Consider the following 24,121-nt stretch of genomic DNA (forward strand, 5'->3'; position numbering starts at 1 on the left):
TGGCAGAAAACTAGAGTGGGTCCGCTTGAACATAGACTAAAGCTTACCTGCAGGCCTATTCTATGGTACTAGAAGCAGCAAAGTCAAATTTCTTCTTTGCCTCTATTACATCTATTGGCCAGCAGAGGGAGTGGTTAATGCCTCTGCAAAACAAGACAGAGTTCCAGCTGAAGGAGGCTGTTATAAAACCATTACTGAGAAAGCCCTTTCTGGAGCCCATCATTCCGGATAATTATTAGCCAGTCTCTAACATTCCATTTTTAGGAAAGGTTCAAGAGCATGTGGTGGTCTCCTAGGTCTAGGGGTTTCTGGATAAAATGGATTATCTAGATTAATTTCAATCTGATTTTAGGGCCTGGTTGTGGGACTAAAGACAGTTTTGATCGCCTTGGTGGATGACCTACACCAGGAGCTAGACCAGGTAAAGAATCCCAGTTGGTTCTGATGGACCTCTTCAGTACCACCAGCAACAACATACTTTTGAGTCAGCTTGTTGAGATGGGACTTTGGAGTACTATTTTACAGTGGCATTGTTCCTTCTTGGAACAAAGGTGAACCCAAAATATGGTGCTTGGGGTCTCTGCTCAATCCTATGGCCATTATCCTGTGGAGTACCCCAGAGTTTGGTTCTCTCCCCATGCTATTTAACGTATACATGAACATGTAACTACTGGGAGAAGTTGTCTGGAGTGTTGGCATTCAGTGCCATCAGTATCCAGCTCCTATCTACCACAAACCAAGGAAGCTGTTTTGGTCTTAAACCAACACCTTTCATCAGTAATGCATTGGATGAGAACAAACAAATTGAAACTTTATCCAGCCAAGACAGATGTGTTCCTGGTCAGTCAAAAGCCAGATCAGGGCATAGGGATGCAGTCTATGTAGGATGAGGTTACACTTCCCCGAAGATGCAAGTCTGCAGCTTGGGAGTGCTCCTGGACTCAACTGAGTGTGGAAACTCAGTTTTCGGTGGTGGCTAGGAGTGCAATTGCACAGTTATAACTTGTGTGCCAGATGTGCCCATTACTTGAGATGTCAGATCTGGCCATGGTGACACATGCCTTAGTTACTTCCTGCTTGGATTACTGTAAAGCACTATATGTGGGGCTGCCTTTCAAGAGTGTTTGGCAGCTTCAACTGATCCAAAGAGTTGCAGCCAGTTTGCTGAGACCTGCTACAAGGGACATACAACTCCCTCATTGCATTAGGTCCACTAGCTGCCAGTCCATTTCTGGACACAGTTTAAAGTGTTGGTTCTGATCTATACAGTCCTTTATAGCTCAGGCCCAGGTTATTTGAAGGACTTTAGTCTCCATTATGAACCTGTCTGTCCATACTTTGAAATCTGCTGGGGAGGTCCTTATCTCTGTCCAACCACCCCCATACATACATCTGGTAGGAACATGGGAGACTACCTTCTAAGCTGCTACCCTCAGGCTCTGAAAGTCTCTTCCTAGAGAAGTTTGACTGGTGTCCTCCCTGCTTTCTTTTGCAGTCCAGTAAGGACTTTTCTGTTTAGACAGGCATTTGGTGAGTGACTCTATAAGGCTTGTCTCAACCTAAGCATTGTGCTGGATCTCGCTAATTTTTATGCTGGTGTGTGTGTGTGTGCATGCATGTTTGCAAGTACATCTACCTTTAATGTTGTATTTTTAAACCTGGTTTTAATACTTTGATTAGTTACGTTTTTAACTTTTGTATCTTGTGAAATAGTAATAACAGTAATAGTAATAGGGGACCAACTTTGGCACATCTGAAAGCCAATTTTCTGGTCTGGAGATCTTCCAGTGACTGTCAAGAATGCCAGAAAACAAAGCAATACTTTCTGCAGTGTAAATGGCCTTAAATCTATTTCTCATTTTGAAAAAACAAACAAACATGTGTTTGCCCCCCTCCCCCCAGTTAAACACTGAAGTGGAGCTGAAACATATTTAAAAGGTGAATTACTGCTCTGAGGACTTCCAAAAGAGGCAGTCCATTTTTGGGGGGACAATGAAAAAAGGCAGCCTTGTGAGTGTGGAGGGATCAAGGACCAGAAAAACAGCCCTGGGTGGACTGCATGCAGTTCCAAGGTTGCACTTTTCCCACCCATCTCTCTCTCTCTCTATCTCTCTTTTTCTCAGTGTGTATAAAATTCTAGAATAATGAATTATTTCTAGATCATAGATCAACCTGTCTGGAAGAAGAGGAGCTCTTTATTGATGTTGACTGTATGAACACAGAGGCAATCATGACTCCTATGCCAGATGGATTATCACAACAACAGGTTTGTGTAATGAATGCTTTTGAAATCTAACACAAAATCTTCTTGTATCTCTAATTGTGATCCATTTGTAGATTGAACTGTGCAGTAACTTTCATGTACACACTGTTCATTTGCCTTTTATAAGACTGAGGTGCAATGGTAAGGAGTTCTGTATTTTTTTACTGAGGTAATGGCTGATATTGGTTCAACAGTGTGGGCTGATTTTTCAAGAGAAACTGAAAATAGAGTTGAAATAAACTTCAATTATAATTACAGTTTTAGTCATTGTTCTGTAGACAGTATGTTAATTTGGATCTGCTTAGTTCCTGTGGTGGTTTCCTGAAAATCCATGAAGTCTAAACATTCAAATAACAGCAAAACCAAAATTGACTCAGGCTGCATCCACACTGCAGAAATAATCCAGTTAGACACCACTTTAACTGCCCTAATTAAGTGGAAATTCTGAGAACTATAGTTTTGTGGGACCTTTAGCCTTCTCTGTCAGAGCATTTTGATGCCAAAACAAACTATATTTTCCAGAATTCCATTGCACTGAGGTGTGCCAATCAAATTGGACTATTTCTGCAATGCAGTTACAGGCTCAGTAATGAATTTGATCCGGTTGTCTTCCGATTGAGCATCCTTATCTGCTTATTCTAACATAGATATAGATTAGCTATCTTGACCTTAACTGACTTGTCTAAAGATTCGCTTGAGATGTGCAATTTGCCACCCATGTTCAAGCTAGTGAATATTTAACAACTTAGAAAAGTTAATTTTTGGACTACAACTCAAAGAAGACTCTGAGCAAGCATAGCCATTGAGCATGCTGCCAGGGGAGGATTGTGGGATCTGTAGCTAGAAAAATGTAACTTTTCAAGTTCTTCTGTTTGTGACCTTTTACTTGGTAAGCATTGAATACTTGAAGAAATAAATTTATTTAAATCTGTACATGCTGCATCTTGCCACATGGTGGCATAATAGGATCCTGGTTCTTCTTTAACATTCAGTATTTGTGCCTTGCTATTTACTTAGGAAAGAAACTTAAACATTTTGATTCTTGGGATGAAGTCTGGTAGAGGAAAATCTTTAGTAAACCAACATTGCTTTTTGAAATGAAAATTAGTCCTATTACAAAATGTTTTCCCATCAGGATTTGTCATGTTATGCAAAGAAAACCTGTTCATAGTGAAGCAGGATGAGCTGCAAATGTTTTTATGACTGTATAGAGGTGTATATAGCATTTAGAAATAAATAATTAAATAAAAATGTAAAAGTTGGCAGTGTTGATTGCTGCTTTTTAAAAAAAAGCATTTTATAAAAACAAAGTCTAAGGAATTTGGGAAAATATGGTTTGTTTTGGTTAAGAGCTTCCACATCCATTAGCTATAGTAGTTCTGGCTTCTTTGTATGGAATAGGTTTCCGCAGACAGGAATCAAGGTGTTGAGGAATATGCGATAGTATGACTGGCTGTGCTGCTCAGAATATTTGTCTATCTGCTTGTTAATCCCCATGGCCAAAGAGACGAGATGCCTGCTGTGTGAGTGATGAAGCTGGGACAAGAGGAGATATGGTAGATTAGAGGGTGGATAAATTGGGGAGGAAGGAACTTCCTTTCACTCTGCCTCCCAAAGCTTCATCAATGATGACTCTCTTTCTTTATTGAAGAAATGAGAAATCAAGAAATTGAATGACAAAGCAATGCCTGGACTCACTTTAGATTTCCTTTTCATTTTATGCAAACCCAGTGAATACCATGATTTTAGGGCATGAAAGCAAGAGATACTAGCTATGTTCTTCTCTGCAATAATACATTTTGTGTGGGGTGAAGGTGAAAGCTTGGCTTCCAATTTTGATAGAGATAAGGCAGGAAGGATGTTACACCATTCCTCCCTTCTCCTGTCTCTAGCAGAATGGTCAAATCTGTTATTTTCTCAACTTACTTCTGATCTCTCTAGTACATAGACGTAGAAACAGTTAAGATAATTTGGTGATGCTGATATAGTTGTGATGTCTTTGTTCACCCATATATAAAAGGTGGTGGGGAGGGGTGTGTGTGAGAGATAGAGGGTATGGGGTGTGGTGGGGGAAGAACATGCATTGTATTTTGGATGACATGGGGTATAATTCTTTATTTCAAATGTACTGAATGTATAGAAATTGCATTCACAAAAATGAGATTTGTGCTATAGTATGTCACTGCTGGGAATTTTTCAAACTCTATGATGCCTCTTATTCTTAAGTATTTTTTTAAAAATGACTAAAATAGGTACCAGCACCTATTCTGGGGCATGGATAACACCATCTGTCTCCTTCGTGTGGAAAGAACAAACTGTAACTCAGCAAAAACAGCAAGTCTGGTTGGCCACGTAGGACTACATTTCTGCTCTATTTCTGCTTGATGCAATTGTTTGTTGTTGTTTTTGTTCAAATTAGTGTCACTTAAAGCTACAGAATCAGCTCTGTGGGCATGCTCTTGGAACAGTGATTCCCAAAGTGGCTGGTATGCCCCCCTTGGGGATGGTGGAAGGTTCCAGGTGGGCGGTAAGGGAAAAGTGGGGCAGTAGGGGTTGATGAAGGAAAAAGGGGGTGTCAGGGGGGCTTCAGTAAAAGTACTGGTGTGCAAGCCAGACAAGGGGAACCAGAAGATTTTAGCACTATGGTGGGGATGAGGATAGCATGAAACTTTTTTAGGTTCCTCAAAAAAACCACCACATAGCCTCGCTGATCATTTTCTCTGGTGCTGTCTCCTGCTTTTTGTCTGCCTGTGTGAGCTCACTCCCTTACTGACATCTTTCGCTAGTAGTAGCAGTTTGAAAACTCTTGTGAGGCTTGTGCACAGGGCATCACTTCTTTGGCTCAAAGCAGCACCATTTGGGGACAGACTGGAGCTAGCAGGTTAGAGTTACACTGCTATTCTTGCTTTCTTTCATCAGACAGGGTGAAAAAAGAAGTAGCAGAAGAAATCATTTTTGTGGGAGAGTGGACACTTGAAGCTGTGTGGGGAAGACATGTGTTCCACTCTGAGAGCATTTCTAAAGAGTGGGTTATAAATACAATAGATGATGATGATGATAATGTATCTGGGAAAGGAGCATCTGTGCTCAATTATTGGAAAGAGTCCTTTGTCTTGGAGCAGCTCCAGTAGTTAAAGTTTCTCCCTTTCCCAGTCCAGAGCATGCGGCCTCTGCAAACCCCCTATAAATAGACAGGCTGTGCCTTTCTTTGCCCCAATGAAGGATTGAGAGTCCCTCCTCTCTGGGGAGAAGCTTCTCCCTTAAACCTGGTCATCCTGGAAGCAGCAACTGAGGAACTGGATGAGAAGCAACCAAGAGGCCTCTTGTCCACACTGGCCTTTGCAACAAGCCTGGTGTGAGTGAGAGGCCTCTTGGTCACTGCTTAGCCAGCTGCTCAGTTGCTGCTCCCAAAATGGCAGGGTGCTAAGGGAGCAGCGATCGAGCAGCCAGTAAAATAGCAACCAAAAAGACTCTTGCCTGTGCCGGCCTTAGCTGCAAGACCAGCACAAGCAAAAAGCTTCTCAGTCGCTGCACAGCCAGCTGCTCAGTTGCTGCTCACAACAACAACAACAACAATAATAATAATAATAATAATAAATAATTTTATTTCTATAACGCTTTTCCAGAAGATCAAAGCGGTGTACAGAAAAAGGTGACTTGGTGCAAAAGGAGCAGTGAGTGAGATTGACTTTTTCAAATTAACAGTAGAACAGCAGACCTAATATCAAAAATATCCTTGGGGAGGCACTAGGGTGATTGAACAAATGTGTGGCTCATTAGGAAACCATCATGCATTTTATCATTTTAAAGCTGTATAAATCTGTAAGGTCGTTCTTGCAGTCTTGTGCCTGGAGTCAGAGAGGGATTGTGTATTAACCACCTGATTGATTTTTATTTTTATTTTTTTGGTAATGTGATTTGCTTATAGTTGTTTTCCATTATCTGACTTAGACGTTGCAGCACAAAATACTGGAGAATTAGGGAGGGAGAGAGTCATTGCTCCACTGATTTCTTCTTGTACTCCTTCTTTGAAATAATATTTCCTTTCCTTTCCTTTTTTGAAAGTTTGCATCTGTGATTCTGTTCCTAGGACCAAGTCATTTCATATGTGTACCGCACAGAGACAGCTTCAAATTATTCTACAGGGTCGTGGTCCACATATACCATTAGCATCCATTAATTGTTGGTTGAATAATCAGAACCACAGGTTAAAACACTTGCTCCTCTTCACCTCTTTCCTGCATAAAGTCAATTCACCTTCCTGGCCCTTTAGCTGTGGTAATTTCCTTTTAGTTAGATTGTGAAGTTGGACATCAGAAATCTGGTTAGCATTAACTACATTTATGTACTGATTAGAGATGTACCTTAATCACTGTAAGATTAAAGTGTGATTTTGTGTATGTGTTTTATTTAACAGGTGGTGAGAAGATATATTTTAGGTGCTGTGGTTGACAGTGAGAAAAACTATGTGGATGCTCTTAAAAGGATCCTAGAGGTATTTCAGGCCTTTGTACAGCTTTGAGAACCAATGGATAATTCTTTTATTAGAAAAAAATGAAGAAACATAATGTATGATTAATTTTTACTAAAGTATTTATTATCATGAAAGTATTTTAATTAGAAAATAGTTATTATTGTAGTAGCTAGTAAATGGTCCTCTTTTTTTTTTTAATTTCAGCAATATGAGAAGCCTCTTTCAGAAATGGAACCCAAATTATTAAGTGAGAGAAAATTAAAGATGGTCTTCTATCGGATTAAGGAAATTCTTCAGTGCCATTCATTGTTTCAAATAGCATTGGCCAGTCGTGTTTCTGAGTGGGATTCTGTTGAAATGATTGGAGATGTCTTTGTTGCATCGGTATGTAAACAATATCAGCAGTGTAGGCTGGCTAAACCATAGCTACAGTGAGCCCGTGTCATATGCGGGCGACCTATACGCAGCTTTGAGCATACGCTCAAGGCTGGTAGGGAGTGTACGGGGCGCAAGGGGCGGCGTGTCCCATTCGCATGAATGGGGCGTGCGTGTGCACCGCTGTGCCACCACATGCACAAGCCCCATTCATGCAAATGGGGCTTGAGCATGCGCGGAATTCGGCTTACGCGGGGGGTCTAGAACGGATCCCCCACGTAAGCCGAGGGTGCACTGTACTTCTGTCTGATCAACTTATAATTGAGTTTGGCAAACTGAGTTGTTCCCCACTACCCTGTGAAATAGGGTCCCAGCATCTCACCCTCAGTCTCTACCTGATTGACCATGTATTCTGCCACCTCCTTCTCAATTGCCTGACAAGCACATTAACACAAGAATCTTATGGAAACCTCCCTTCTAACACTTGGTGGGATACAGCTGCATTGTATCAGAAACAATGGCAAATATCATTTTCTCCAAATGCCTGAGGTCCATCCATACAAAGGATCCAGATGCTCTGAGAAAACTGTCTTGACTTTGAATGCCAAAGTACATGGATCTAGAACAACTTCTAATTGTATTCTTACATTATTTCAGTTTTCGAAATCTATGGTGCTTGATGCTTACAGTGAGTATGTAAACAATTTTAGCACCGCTGTGGGAATTCTCAAGAAATCATGTGCCACGAAGCCTGCCTTCCTTGAGTTTTTAAAGGTCAGTGCATTTTACTTTGCAATTCCTTAAGAAGGTGGGGAAAATGGGAGTGTTCTAACTGAACAAAACATCTAATTCTGTGTAGATTTTGAATATAGGTGCATTTGCCACTTGATTTTCAGGGATTGCAGAAACAGAGTTTGTACAGCAAGATTTCAAAATGCATTGCTGAGTGACTACATGTGGCAACCTGAAATGAGAGTATAGGGACTATGAAGGATGTTTTCCACTGCATCACTTTATTAATTTATTTGGATTTCTGCTTACTGAGTTTCATCAGTGGTGCCAAAGTTATTGTGTTTTCAAATATTTCACTGTTTTCATTTGAATATATCCTGTCAGAATGATCATTGAATCTAGTTTAAAGATCTATATCCTTCGATGTTTTACTGATTTAGTGCCAATGTTAAATTGTTAATAAATAATAAAAAATAAAATAAAAGCTTTACTTATATCCTGCTTCTCTATTACAAAGACAGCCAAAGTGGCTTACAGTTAAAAATACCAGATAGTACACTATATAATATCCCGATCTTCCTTAAGGCTAAAAGCAGGGTATAATTGTTTAAAATAAACATTATAAAACTATTATTTGCACATATGTATACATAAATTTTCAAAATGTCATATCCCTTTATTGTATTTATTATTTTGTATCCATTCTAATGCAACATCTATATAGCTATGCTTGTCTAAATTCTAAGGGTTTAACAGTATTCTAATTTACCAGAAACACATTGCCTGACACTATGATTCTCTGATCTTTTCAATTTATGAAATATTGCTTAGCAAGTGATAGGAATATAGTTTGGGGCCAAAGTCCACATTAAAATCTCTGTTCCTTATGAGAAAAATCAGTGTGCCTAATAATACACTTCAGACTATCTCGTTACAGCAATGCCAAGAATCTAGTCCTGATAGAATTACTCTCTATGGCTTAATGATGAAACCCATACAACGCTTTCCTCAGTTCATTCTGCTGCTACAGGTAAGTTATGATGTTTTCAATGGGGATAACTTACTGTTTTGAAGTTTGTTTTCTTTCTTAGTTCTTTTTCTTTCATAAATCCTTGGACCCCTGCTTTGATATACATTAAGGTTGCAATGGCTATGAGGTAAATAATTTGTTTCTTATTTTTTTCTTTGATGACCAGTTAATATGTCTTCAGGTAATACTAAATGAGCACTAAAATATATATTGCTGTCATGTAATGTACCATGAAGCTGTATTTCTACATTCAAATAATTATCTGTTTGTATTTTTTGTATTTCTTACTTGGCATGCTTCTCATATTTTTAAGTGGATGATATTGGTAGTCTTTAGAGATAAGGATAGTGATGGTGGTGCTGTGACAAAGGGATTGAGATTAACTCCTAAGTATATCACAACCAAGGAAAAAAATCTTGAATTATGCTTGTTTTGACACTATGACAATTCTGCTTTTTAATTCTCCCCCCTCCCCTTTTGGTCACTTTAGGATATGTTGAAGAACACTACTAAAGGCCACCCTGACAGGCTGCCTCTACAGATGGCTCTCACAGAGCTTGAAACATTGGCAGAAAAATTAAATGAAAGGAAAAGGGATGCAGATCAACGCTGTGAAATAAAGCAAATAGCAAAAGCCATGAATGAGCGTTACCTAAACAAGGTTGGAACAGCATCATTTCATCCTTCCTGGTTTCTCTTGTAGAGGAAATAGAAGTGAAGCAAAGGCTTTCTATAGTGAGGATGTGAGCATTTAATTGTTATGTTTTGTATTAGAATATGCAGAACTAACGATCTGAGAGTTCTGGCTCCAAAATGAGACTTTCCAACAGTTGGGAAATATAATATTTGTAAGTTGGGAAATATAATATTTTGGTTCCTCTGCCTAAAAGGTAGCTTGGAAATGGTAATGATATCATTGAGGGCTGTGATAATAAAATTGGTCTTCTGTGTACCCAGCAGAGTCAAATACCATTATACCATTTCACCTGCTGAATATTTCTAACATATACCTTTGCCCATTTGGAAAAGTTTCCTCATGTAGGATAGCAACTCTTAACATTTCCCTCTATTGTTGTTAGGAAGCAGATTTTAAAATTTAGAAATCTTTCAAGGCTTTTGAATCCAGCATAACATAGTTACATCAATATAGAAATTATAGGTATCACTTCCCCCATTAGGAAATACTCAAACACCTGCTTATCTTTTCTGTTTCAAAGAACAGATCTTAAAGACAGAATATCAAATAGGACAATTGTAGAGCTGCAGAAGATATAGAAAGGGACACCCTAAATGATCAAGGGGCATGAGCAACCAACCTCTGAGGATTGGTTGGAAATCTTGGAAATCCAAACTCCACAAGCAGTAATACCTTTTTTGGGTCAACTTCAAAGCATAAAATACATCATGCAAGCTTTCAGAGCTTCACTGGTTTCTTCATTAAGCAAAGGTGTTAAAAAATCATAGAGGAGAAAAATTGTGACAATTTTTGAGTCACAGGCCTACATTCTATTTTAGCTGTCAGTTAAGATGGCATTGAGGGATTTCAGTGCCGGCACTCCCATTACTGACCATGTGACGGCTGGAAACAAAGACAGGTAATAAAAGAGAGGTGATAAAATTTCAGCTCCCATTAGCAACAAAAAAGTAACTTCTTTTGAGATCCAGATGTGCAAAGCATTGACAAAGGCACTGTGTATATAGTATTGATTCATAAGTGTTTAAACCAATAGAAGTACAAGTGTAGGAATGTTATGTATTGACTACTGTGATCTGTTTCTTGAAAATTTCAGCTACTCAGCAGTGGGAACAGATACCTCATAAGAAGTGATGATATGCTAGAAACTGTTTATAATGACAAAGGAGAAATAATCAAAACCAAAGAACGGCGAGTGTTTATGTTGAATGATGTCCTAATGTGTGCTACTGTGAATCTCCGGTAAGTTTCTAGTTAAAATGAGATAAGAGATAGAAAATGTGACAGTGCTCAACATAATGGTTTGCATTCACTTAAGGTAACTGCATTGTGTGTGACAGGACACTGGCTCAGTAGAAAGACCTTATGCTTTTCATTCAGAAGATCCCATGTTCAACCTCTGGTGTTAAAAAAAACAACCTCCTATGTGGCCTGGGAGAGGCTTTCCCTTGAATTCCTGGAGAGCAGAAAAAGGCTCAGTTTTCTGGTTAGACCTATCTTATTGTGACCAGTTTGATTTTTTTAAAGAGCGTGGAATGGAGTATATCTTTTATTCATTTCATTAGTATTGTAACATGGTTTTCAAAGACAGGAAATGCAACTTATTGTTGCAGTTCTGGTATAGATATTTTGACTATTTACTCACATATGTAAGAGATTTTACACATTTAGCTTGGCTGTACAAATAGGCACACAGACCTGACTGCACATACAAAAGATAATACCTGTTTTCTACTCAGAAATATTCCCTTTGAGTTTTAGTATGACTGCTTCTCCAACTTCAAACTCCTAGCCACATGTGCAACATACATTTTAAAGTCCTGTTAAAGGATATCCTGGTAACAGATGGAATTATGTACAGTAATTGCAGTCTAGAGTTTGTCTTTTAACCCATTTTTTCAACCTAGAGCATGGGTGAGAAGCATCATGTAGTGCTTGGAGCAGTGGACTATCACTTTGAAGACCAGGGCTCTAATTCTGGCTCAGGTGTAGAAAACCACTAGCTGACTATGGGCAAGTCACAGGCTCAGAGGCTGGCAAAGGCAAACCTCCTCTGAATAAATCTTGCCACGAAAACAGTGTGTGATACGTTTCACTTAGGGTCTCCATAAGTCAGAAATGAGTTGAAGGCACACAACAAGAACCAGATGTTGTTGAACTACAGCTCCCAGCATTTCTCATTATTGGCTATGCTAGTTCTGGCTGCTGGGAGTAGCAGTCAAGGAACATCTGTAGGACAGCACAATTCCCTTCCCTGACTTTTAAAGTATGTCACAAAAAGTTTTCTTTGTGTGTCTCCATCAGTGGCTGCACTGTAGCACATTCAGATGACAGTTTGGCTGGGTTTTCTTGATATTTTGGGAAGCAATGCTAGTGTTCTGTGTACTAGAACAGGGAGTCTTAAGGTAAGTGTGATACCTGCTTTCTGTTGTAGATACAAGGAGATTGGAAACATCTACTTCCAGTTTTAAACTAAGCAGAAGACTAAGCAAGCATACAAACTCATGTCTGGTATACATAGCACTCATGTGTTGTGCTTGATACAGGACCCTTATCTCATAATATTGCCACAAAGATACAAGGAAGGATAAAAGCTAAAGTCTTCTGAAACAGAAATGGGCAACCTTTCCTCTATCCAAGGTCACATTCCTCCAGTCACAATCTCTCAGGGGCCACATATTAGTGGTTGAGGAAGTCAATGATAGAGGAAGTCAGAACTGAAGGTGGGCAGGGGCATGCTTTCTTTCTCTCTCTTTCCCCCTTCTTTTCCTGTTGCTTCCTTCTGTCCTCTCTCCCTCTCCCCCTGTCTTCCTCCTGGGTCAGTGGACTGCTTGCAGAAGGACAGGCTTATTCTTGCTTGAGGTCTGAACTGATAACTTGGGTGGGTGTGTTTAAAACTGAGCCAATTTCTGCATATGACCCCAGTAACCTCCCCAGTGTAAAGGCAACTGAACATTTGTGCAAGTCTGTGAAATGTAAATATGCTCATTGCTGTGTTTTTAGTCCCGATCTATTATTTTAATTTTTCTACTCTCAAATAAGTTGTTCTGAGATACTGTTCTCAGTCAAAGTCTTTCCTTAATGATCATACATTTTTTTAGAGAACTGCAGTAAAATATATGCTTCATTAGAGACTTCTTTTCTTCACAAACACTCATCTTCATCCTCCATTGTAATAACAATAGATACAGACAATGTGCACTTGTATGTAAGGAAGTAAAAAAAAAAAGGAATAAAGAGGGGAAATATTAATGCTTTTCCCTCTTAGCTCTTGAATCCCACCCAAATCATCAAAGACAAATGCAAGATGATCCAGAATATTTGAAGGAGTTGAGCAGAAATAAGGAATGCTAAAGTATTTGGATTTTGTCGGCTTAAAGCAGAGTATTGCCATGGAAGCGTCTTATCTAGTACTTTGTGCGTAGTTATGTGGGAGTGAGTCTTCCCAGCTTTACTTTGGGGATCAGTTGCTAGTAAGTGTTGGCTTTTCCAAATAAAGTAGTTGAGTTCCCTTGTTTATTTTTGCAGAATCCACTGAGAATCATAGAGAGATCACATATCACAGTTACCTCAAAATGGTGGTACTGAAAATGACCTCTCCAGTTATGATTTTCAGACCAGAGTTTCCAAATTCTGGTTAATACTTGCTATGCGTGATATCATTTCATGTTCACCATTCTGTGAATTCTCAACCCTGTTCATTGTCTGCTGTGAATCTGGAAAAGGAGGTTGAGTGATGGTGTAGGCGGCATGTATTTGCAAATGTAGCCTGGATGGGTCTCTTGCCACAGGGAAGCAACATTCCTATGGCAACTGTAATGTGTGCTTTGGCTCTACTGTTGTGAAGTAAACAGGCTTATCTCTGTTAGCCAGTTTAAAATACAAACAGGAGAAAAGTTAACCAAAGCAAGCAATAGTGATTGGCATTTGGAGAAAAGAATCTTATGTAACCTATGGTATAAATTTCTAAATAGTTTATACTTCTAAGCAGTTCCCCCAGTTCTGAAAACCCCACAAAAACTATAGATTCTGACTGTGAAAGCCTTTGACTTCACACAGTCCCCCAAATGTCTTCATCTTCTCTTCCTGAAATTAAAAGTCCTTCCACATGTCTATAATCCAAAGGAGATTATGATTTTCTGACTTTATTTCTGTTTGCTGTTTTCCCCCTTTATCTCTTGTACAGATTTTTTTTCTCCATCCTCAGCTTGTATGCTTTATCCTTTTCAGTTGGCACTCCCCCCCCCCCCCCCATCCAATGTTATTTTTGATATGGAAATATATTGTATGCATACTTTATATCTAAAGGGCTATGAAAAACATAAAGGCAATCTGTGACCAAGATCTGGGAATTGCTACACAAGGTGTTTCCTCAAATCACTGTGTCCTATGGAAGACAGAGGGAAAAGGAAACTGCAAAACTGCTTTTTCCTTTTGGATGATATCATGCTGTCCTTTGACTAGAGGAAGGGAAACATTTCTTTGGAAACTTTGTTATTAGAGAACCATCTTAAATTGTGAAATATCATCAGAAAAGTTTTTAAAGGGAAAGAATAATGCCTTGATTTACAGCTGCAGAACAGTGATTAAAAGTGCAGTCATCTACATGTGTGATCAGAAGTAAGTCCCAGGGAATTCAGTGGGGCTTGCTCCTAGGTAGGGCTGCAGTCTAAAGAAATATAAGCAAAGTAATCATCTATGAAGTGCAAAGTTTTTGTGTGAATTTTAATTATGGATAAGATGACTCTCATACAATAAAATATTTTGTTGTGACTTTGTTTCAGTTCTTCTCATGAAAGTAGTGGCATTGTGCAAAGCCAAAGGTACTTGCTAAAATGGAGTGTGCCTCTTGGACATGTAGATGTCATAGAATATGGAAGCAGTGAAAGTCAAGATGAGAACTGCAGATTCTCTTCACAACATTCCTCTGAGAATATTATTGTTAATGCTAAGCCAAGTAAGTCTCAGGCAATAATTATCTGTATCTATGACATTCTTGTTGTGCTTTGAAGTGCTTAATAAGACATTGACATTATTATGCATTACATCTGTCTGTCTGTCTGTCTGTCTGTCTGTCTGTCTGTGGATAGATATAGGGGATAGAGTGGGACTGTATATTAATGTACAGAAATCTTGATTTCCCACTTCTTAATATTCAGAAAGTGTGTTATTCTAGGCCTGATCTCATGTTAGCAAACATCTGTAGAGTGAAAATCACTGATGGCACAATGGTTAAACTGCTGGTACTGCAGCCAAAATGTTGTGAGTTCAGTCCTGCAGTGCTTCACATTGACTCAGTCTTCCATCCTTTTGTACTTTGATAAAATGAGTACCCAGTTTGTTGGGGGCAATTGGCTAACACATTGTAAACCGCGTAGAGAGTGATTAGCACTATAAAGTGATATTGAAATGCAAGTGTTATTGCTGTTGTTATACTACAAGTTGAGCATCCGAAATGCTCCAGAATCCAAAACTTTTTGAGCACTGATGTGATGCCACAAATGTAATGGTTCAATGTACACAAACTTTATCTCACATACAAAATTATTTAAAATACTAAATAAAATTACCTTCAGGCTACGTGCATAAGGTGTATAAATCAATGTCTTGTTTAGATTTGGGTCCCATCACCAAATATCTCATTATGTATATGGAAATATTCCAAAATCTGAAATCTGAGACATTTCTTGTCCCGGTCATTTTGGATAATCATTTTGAATAAGGAATAATCAACTTATATTGCTAGACTGGAAATTGACACTATAGTTGACTAAAAGTCACCAAAGAGCAACTGTGAAATAACCTTTGAAACTCACCTCAGGTTTGCTCTTTATAAGTAAATGTTGTTGGATAATAGAAATTAACAGGAATATATGCTCAAGGAATTCACCCAGACTCTCAAAAGGGGGGTGGGTATTAATTAATTAATATTAATTAATTTATTAATGCTACCTAAAGCAGTGGTGCTGGTCCAAGAGCCATCACAGGGCAGTCCTGGAGAGTATCCAAGAAAGATAGAAACAATTGTTGCTAATGGACACAAATATGGTCCTTGATATGCTGGGAAAAGAAAAATAACAGCTCTACACATTAAGAAGCCCTACAATAGAGCTCAGATTGGTTTTGGTATTGTTTGTAGCTATGTAATTAATAGTGGAAGAGATGTACAATTATTGTTATTTCATTAATCATGTCATTGGTAATGTGCATGCAGGCACACATGCGTGTGCACACAAACACAGAGAGAGGTTGAATAGCCCTTATCCAAAAAGCTTTGGATTTGGGATTTTTAAATTTTATTTTGGAATACCTCAATTTGCTTATGCATCCATAATGAAATATCTTGGGGGATGGGACCCAATCTAACACAAAATTAATGTATGTGTCATGTATGCCTTATACACATAGCTTGAATGTAATTTTATTTAATATTTTCAATAATTTTGTGCATGAAACAAAGAGTGTGTACCATTGTAAAGCAAAGGTATCACTATCTCAGCCACCCATCAAAAAAGGGTTGATTTTTGGAGTATTTTGCATTTTGGAATTCCAGATAAAGTAAACTCAACCTCTGTGTGTGTGTGTGTGTGTGTGTGTGTGTATGCGTGTGTGTGTGTACATACATATAAATCCTGTATGTTTATGTTTATATTATTTGTTTGTTTATATATTCCTTTCCAGTAGTCCAGTCATCTAAACCTTGTATAATCCTTTGTGTGTAAAGGGCAGCTGTTGTAATACAGCTGTCTTTTACAAGTCATCATCATCATCATCATCACTCTACCACTATCACCATTACCACCAACACTATTTATATCCAGTTTCCCCCCAAACCAAGACTCAAGGTGGCTGAGAAGCTTTCAGATGTTGCCCTTCCTTTGAATTTCTGGTAGTATTCTGCTTCTTGTCTTGTTTTCTGCAGCATCTTGTTAGTTCTTATTACCTTTCATCTGCCCTCTGTCCAATAGCCAAAAGAAGAGTGCTCAGCAAGAAAACATTTATTTATTTATATCCTGACTTTTTTTTCAGTTCTAGGGCTTTAAGGTAGCTTTGTTGTTGTTGTGTACCTTCAAGTCATGGTGTTTTCTTGGCAAGATTTGTTTAGAGGAGATTTGCCATTACCTTCCCCTGAGGCTGAGAAGATGTGACTTGCCCAAGGCCTCCCAGTGGGTTTCATAGGTGAAAGGGGGAAATCAAAACCTGGTCTCCAGAGTCATAGTCCAACACTCAAACCATTACACCACGCTGCTTCAAGGTAGCTTATAAAATTTAAAAGAAATACAGAACTTTATTGCATCAGAACCTGTAACGTTCCCATTGAGTTTTGAAAACGTTTTGTGGCAGAATGATCTGGGAACAGGACTCATCGGATTAGAGAAGTAATAACGGGATGATAACGTATCGGGAACATATTATATTGCACAGCACCACCTTTGAATGGGTGCTTTTGCTGAGTGCGTTCTCATATCATACTGTTATGGCACATGCACATTTCTTTAGCTGGGGCGCGATGCCGTGATGTCATCACTCTATATAAGAACGGATAGGATTACTGAATGTTATCATAACGCTATGCAATAAAGTTCATAGATACAAGTTCACATCACTAAAGCTACATAAAAGTTTAAATACAGTTAAACTATCAATAAAATTATAAGGAGTTTTAAAAACATATCCATTGAAAAACAAGAAGTATAGTGGGCGCTTGGTATCTGCTGGGTTTTGTTCCAAGACCACTATACTTCTCCCATGTTCCTACCAGATGTACCTGGGATGGTGTCAGGACTGAGAGAAGGGGTTTCCCTAAAGATCTCACAACTCATACTGACTTATAGGTTTTTATAAAAAAGCAGACAAAATCTCCCTGGAAAAGTGGTATTCCGCAGAGCATGGAGGAATTATGTTTTGGATTACAACCCCCAGAATCCCTAGCCAGCATTGGTTAGACATTTCTGCCTGGGGGATTTGAGGACTTGTAGTCCAATTAGCCTTTTCCCTGTAACGGCATTCCTAGAGTGGTAATTCTGTTTTGTTTTAGTTACCACCTGCAGAGGACTTTACCCAACATTACTACCCACCATGTGGCTGGCAGCACACTAAGTACTTCACAAAAAGACTCATGTGGGGCTAGATAGATATCTGAATAATGTGTATTTTAACATAAACCACTTGACGTTCTTAGTTTATCACACAATGTATAAATTTTAGAAACACATAAACTGTATGATGTTTAAATTGTACATATCTTTCCCACAGATATCCATCAGAAAGCTAATGTACAGTTTTTATAAAAGTTTCTATAGTGGACGCTTATAGCTTCATGCTGGATCATCCTTATGGCTGAGAGGATTATTGCTTTTTATGGTTTAGTAGCTTTTAAAGAAGCTGATTGCACACTTAGTGCTCAGTGGTAGCTGACTTGATTTCCATGAAAATGACTAGAGTTTAAAACTAGTCTGTAATAATATGATGTCTATCTGCATTCCAGTGGTGAACAATAAGAATTACTGTGATGAAATTGGCTTGAATTTGCTTTTTAAATGCAATCTCTAGGAAACATTAATGCTGTCCTAACTAGCTTTGAACATGATTTAATCTTTTAAATCCTCTTCTGCTTAAAAGGGAATGAAGTGAAAATCAGTTCGTAACTCAGGAGTCTTTCTTTCCTTTTAACACAAATAGGCTAGTTTTCTTTTTCTCTTTTTCATCTTTATTTTCCTGTGGAAATACAAACTATATAATTGTTGTCTTGATTCTTCACATTTATTGCTTTGAGTTATTTAAACTTTGGACTCCTAAGGTCATTTATAGCACTAACACAGATATTGTAGTGAAGATTAAATTTTGTCCAATTTTCCACTGGGGTTATGTGTTAGACTCCTTCATGCTACAGAGAAGACAGACAACTGATAAACACCGAAGGCCCACATAACATGATGCCAGTTTTTCCTTTTATCTAACAGAGCCTCTGAACTTTACTGCATTGGCCCTGGAACGGGTCTGTAGCGTTCCAAAAGGGAACGTTCTGGGGACGCTTGGCAGTGGGGAACGGATTTTATCGCACAGCAGGAACGCTGCTGCCACCACCGAGCATCCCCATCCCATTCCAGATGCGTCCCAAAGGGGGCGATTTTTGGGAACGCTTGAGAAGTGTTCCCAGAAATAGACCCCTGGGGAACACATCCAGAACAGGATGGGGGTGTGCAGCGGCAGCGTTCTCACTGTGCAGTAAAATCCGTTCCCCGCCGCCGAGTGTCCCCAGATCATTCCCTTTTGGAATGCTACAGGCCTGTTCCAGGGCCAATGCAGTAAAGTTCTCTGTTGTAGTTTAGCATGATAAGAGATTAAGTAGTTTTGTTTCACTTTGCTTCTTAATACATCCCACCTAAATTGTTTAAAGCACCAAGGATACATACTGTATATACTCATGTACAAGTCTAGATATTTAGCTTAAAAAATTGACCCAAAAAGCCTGAGTCGACTTATCCAGGGTCAGCGTAAGTACTGTATTTTATATGTATATGGTGAAGGACAAAGAATTTAATCTGTCTTCGAAGCACTGACTCTCTACTCTCTCATCCGTCCAGCCTTTAGTTATGTTTCCTGGAATTTTGTAAGTTCTTTGGCATCGTTTTCCTTTGCTTCGTCCTTTACATCCGTCGTTACCTGTCCCTAAGTTTTACTCTTGACCTATCCACAGGTCATATCAAAATCCACCATTTTGGCCCCAAACCCTGCCCTCAACTTATACATAAGGTTGACTAATAGTTGAGTATATACAGTAGCTGCTTCTTTTCTGACCTTAGGCAGGACATGCAACATTTTTGTACTATTTTGCATGCATGACCATTCAAGATAGTTACTCGGCTTTCTAAAAATGAAAGAAATCTAATATAATGCTTGTTCTACACAGTTTCCAGAACGTACAGCACTTTGAAGCATAATAGTACAGTGTATGGTAATCTCAGAGCTGTGTCTCATTTCATTGCTCTTTGGTTTTTGACAGTCCAAGCTAATTTCAGAAATAGATGTTCTATCCTCATTGCCCTCCCTGCATGAGTATTGCAGAAACTGTTTTCTGCTTGATTATCATGGCCAATAGTCAATTTCCATGTGCCACCTAATTACATAAAGGCTATGTATACCTGCATATGCTTGGTAGGATTAATTTTCATAAGCATAATACTCCTTGTGATAATATGTGGAAGATAGCGCCTTTCAACCTGGTCATTCCAATATGGAGTGCATTATTTACACCTAGAAAATCTGCTTTAAATGCTTTGACCTAAGTGCAGTTGTTACTCCTAAAGCGAGGAGGGCTTAAATATTCCCAATGATTCAGTTATCCTACACTAGATGGAAATAACAGCTGTGTTTAGGTTATTGTTGCTATACTTTGCTCAAATCCAGGAGTTTTGAAGAGCATGCTACTTGGGAAGAATAGATTAATGTAAAGATCATGCTTGCTACACCGAGAAGCATACCCTGAACTGTGTGAAATTGAAGTATGCAAACGTGATTTGGGACTGGAAATCATTTGTTGAAACTCATTTTAAATGTTTGCATATAATTACTCATGTATAGATGTTAATCTGTAATTCAGGTATTCTCTCATTTGAAGTTTGTCAACTACCTAGTCATGTTTGCTTCTGTCAGAATTGAGTCTTATTGTGAAGTATATTTTATAGGTTTAACTGGATTTACCACACTAAACATTTACTAAAACTTCATTTTATCTCAATCCCTGCATCCCATTTATTTGTTCATGTCCATTGTTATGGGAGTGGGTGGGAGAGGGAACATTTCAGGGGTAGCTATGGAAACATCAACAGTGCTGGGGCTAACCATAGTGAAAGACAAATGAAATACTATTGTTGGGGGTGGTACAGATGTAAAGAGGTCCCGGTTACATAACAAAATGTGCAGGAAGTTTGTAGAGCAGCAGGAGCTAAAAATAAACCTCATTTGCTTTATGGCTGGCTTTGACATTAATAATGAATCTTTAAAGCTAGGGAGTCTGAGATCTACATCTAAATTGATATGGAAGCTTTTCCCTTTTATCTAAGCCTCTGCAGGAATTTTGGGTTGCTTTTATACAGCAGCTGGCTTTATAAGAGAAGGATGTTTTTCAAGGATGCTTAAGAAGGTGAAAAGCTGATATATTATTTTGTAACTAACCTGTTGTGTTTCAACATAGAAGTCATGGTGGGCAAGGGAGAAAGAGAAAGCATGGGGAAGTACAAAGAACCTATTTATAAATTGGGGGGGGGGGTATTATTTAACCAGAAAAGAGTGGCTAAATGAGAATTTGGAGAAGTTGCTTTTTGGATGACAGTCCCTAGAATCATCCTTTTCAGTATGAAAAGGGATCTTGTAGCACCTTCAAAATTAACTGAAGGAAAGAAGTTGGTAGCACGAGCTTTTGTAGACTTGAGCCTACTTCTCATGCTACCAACTTCTTTCTTTCAGTTAGTCTCAAAGGTACTACAGGATCACTTTGCATACTGATTTTCCAGACTAACATGGTGTTGCCTTTGAATTCTACCACCATTTCATGATGGTTGGCATGTGTGCCAGGATTGGGGTAGGATGAAGTGGGATTGAGAGTAGTCACGTAAAAGGTGAAATTTCCAAGTTACAGTCGATATACTCAACCATTAACAATTAACAAGCAGCCCTTTCATGTATTGTTTTGGTGCTGACTTTTGTTAAAGCCCAGGGCAGTTTGCATAGTTTCTTCACTCCCGCATGATGTAAGCTGGTCTGTTTAAGTATCCACATTGTTTTTTACACATGTAGGTTGGTGTGTGTATGCTGCTCAATATACTTAGCAGCCTGTTGTGTTTGTATAAAAGTTTAAAATATATTTTAAACATTTCCTCGCCTCCAATATTAATGTTCTTAAATATTAATCTGTCACTGAACTTCAGTTGATTAAATTATGGCTTCAAATCATATTAGACTGTATTTTGTGCAAGTGCACACTATTTCATATTGTACAGTTTATATCTGCTGCCTCATCTTCCCATGCAAAGTTATTTTTGGATGTATAGCACATTACACTAAACAAGGTAGCTGATGGCTTAAAATGGAATTTCACATTCACATATCATTTCACATCCCTATTCTAGGCAGCCCTGAATTTGTGTGTTTTTCAGTATGTTGTTTGATTATAAGCAGATGGCTAAGTGGGTGGAATCAAGTCGTGCATCCCTGTCCTTACAAGAATCATAGCTGCCTTGTCAAATCTTGCCCTGCTAGGCTTCGCAGTATTATTCACAACTGACATCACTTTCAAGTGTACAATTGACTTTTTGTTTCATCTCAGTACTTCATGTTGTCAGGAAAATCTTCACTTCCTATTGCATCTATTGTATTTAGCACGTGAACATTAATTGTCATATCTATTAACAGGAAGACTGTTGTGAGATCTTGACAAAACGTCAGTTTCAAACCACTTAATTTCAGCCATAGGCTTTTTGGTCCTTAAGCATTGTCCCTTCTCTTTGGCGTATCACAGTTTTGGTTTCCAAGCTGCTTATATAGCCAGTGATTATGTTTATGTGCAGCAGAGTTGAGAAAATTAATCGATAGTTCTGGTGCCCTTTTTGGCTATTCTATTCATTGGTCTAAATCTGAGGCTGTGCGTAATGGTAATACTGCTTCTGGGTTGTTTCCCAACTAGTGTCTAGAAGCTGGTTAGGTATTGAGGCATATTGATTCCTTGGGATAGTTTTCAGATGATTGCACTATATTCATTTGCATTGCTTTCTGCAATAGCTGTGGATTTGAATGATTCACACAGATTAAGTATTTATGGTAAGATTAATATACTTGATGATTAGTCTACCACAGATATTGTATGTTCTTCAAGGTATTTCATTGTATATTTCTCAGGTTTCCTTTTAGAAAATCAGTGGTGTTTTTAGGAAATTTATATGGGGGTCTTCTCCAGCCCATGTTTTCACTTGAAAATAATGCAAATGTCATTTTCAGAAGTTGGGTTTAATTTTCCATTCTTACACTGGGAAGCACAGCCTCATTCAGATAGTCCTCTTTGGGCAATTTTGGAACCAAATTAGAACCTATTTTAGTATACACTAGTGTTTCCCTTCCTGGGAAGGGGTGGGTCTTCCGGCTGCCTGCAAGCCCCAGTGGGCTTTGCTGCCAGAAGCCCCATTCCTTCTTCCAGCCAGTGGCCTCCCTGATTGGCTGGGAGGCCAGGAAGGGATGAGACTTCCGGCTGGCTACAAGCCCCAGCAGGCTTTGCGTCCAGAAACCCTGCCCCTTCTTCCAGCCGGTGGCCTTCCTGATTGGCCGGGAGGCTGGGAAGGGATGGGACTTTGGGCTGCGGCTGTGCCGCACGGGGCTTCAGCCCCACTCGATCGAGGTGGCAGTGACTGTCTGGTTATCAGTTACCTACAAATGCATGTTGGCATTATTTATAACTGCTCACCTTTTGGTGTCTGTGTATGGACCATCAGCCTTGAGTGCCTCATCCACCTCTGATGTGTTGGAAACAATCGTACCCTCAGAAAAATTTAAACCACTAACTCTAGCTTCTAAATTTTTGTTGGAAAGCACTACACTTGATGTTGTTGTAGTTAGAGTGGAGTGGAGTTCAGGATCAGATGTACTGATACGTAACCTGGAGTTAGGCATTCATGACAGAGCCATATTCATGGTCCCAACTTTGTCATTATTGTGGCACTATTACCATGATTGTACCTGTCTCCCCAAACATATTATATCAGGCATCAGTTGCATGGAGAGATCCATTCTGCTGGTGATTTGGATGCAGATGGATGACAATCCCGCCCCCTTCCTGCCTGCCAGTGAGAGTGCAGCAATCAGAAGCAGGTCTTCGGTCACACTTTTTTTTTGTATTGTAAAATAAAGTTTTTGGGAAGGCCGGGCCAGGAAACACTACTTAGTTCAGCAACTAAGGTAGTTACATAATTACGCAGTACATGTAGAATTCTAGTTTCACACTCTAAGGTTGTAAAAATAAATATTCGCCATCTATCATTCAGTAGTCAGAAGATTTTACTGCTTTAAGCTACACACAAATGTACGTTTTATACATGTCAATTTCAAGAAATGTATTTTAGAAATATAATCTTAGATAAGTGTACATATCTAAGCCTAGTCCTTCTTTCTATCCTATATATTTCCTCTGAACAAGTCTTGCCAAGAAAACCACATGATGGGTTCACCTTAGGGTCGCCATAAGACAGAAATGACTTGAAGGCACACAACACAGAGAGAGAGAGCATTTGAATCTCCACTGAGTTTGGAACATTTTTTAAAATTGCATTTTTGCCATTGCTTTTTTTCTGGAAAAAAATGTTGCTTTGAGCTATTTTAATAATATATTGATTTGTTTTTGTTTTGTTTTGTTTTTACATTACAAAAATATAATTTAAAAACTAGGAAAATAGTCAGACATTCCTCCAAAATGTCCCCTCCATCAATGTCTTAGAAAGAATGAGTAAATATTGTCCATTATATGTGAAAACTAATGTTGTTATTGGTCTATATATTACTTGTATT

The 24,121-nt window shown here is 38.8% G+C and overlaps 1 protein-coding gene across 4 annotated transcripts in view; it reads left to right on the forward strand.

Annotated features, from left to right (window-relative positions):
• ARHGEF10 (Rho guanine nucleotide exchange factor 10) overlaps positions 1–24,121 on the forward strand; it is a 132,061-nt gene that overhangs the window by 59,177 nt on the left and 48,763 nt on the right. For all 4 annotated transcript variants that reach the window (XM_089531073.1, XM_089531075.1, XM_089531076.1 and 1 more), the window contains 8 exons: positions 2,160–2,266; positions 6,681–6,758; positions 6,942–7,121; positions 7,770–7,886; positions 8,782–8,874; positions 9,365–9,535; positions 10,665–10,810; positions 14,353–14,525. In XM_089531073.1, the coding sequence (XP_089387199.1) occupies positions 2,160–2,266; positions 6,681–6,758; positions 6,942–7,121; positions 7,770–7,886; positions 8,782–8,874; positions 9,365–9,535; positions 10,665–10,810; positions 14,353–14,525 (1,065 nt within the window). The remainder of the gene's footprint in view (positions 1–2,159; positions 2,267–6,680; positions 6,759–6,941; positions 7,122–7,769; positions 7,887–8,781; positions 8,875–9,364; positions 9,536–10,664; positions 10,811–14,352; positions 14,526–24,121) is intronic.

Source organism: Sceloporus occidentalis, unplaced genomic scaffold (assembly GCF_023333645.1).
Source record: "Sceloporus occidentalis isolate IW3139 unplaced genomic scaffold, rSceOcc1.0.p SCAF_6, whole genome shotgun sequence".
NCBI lineage: Eukaryota > Metazoa > Chordata > Lepidosauria > Squamata > Phrynosomatidae > Sceloporus > Sceloporus occidentalis.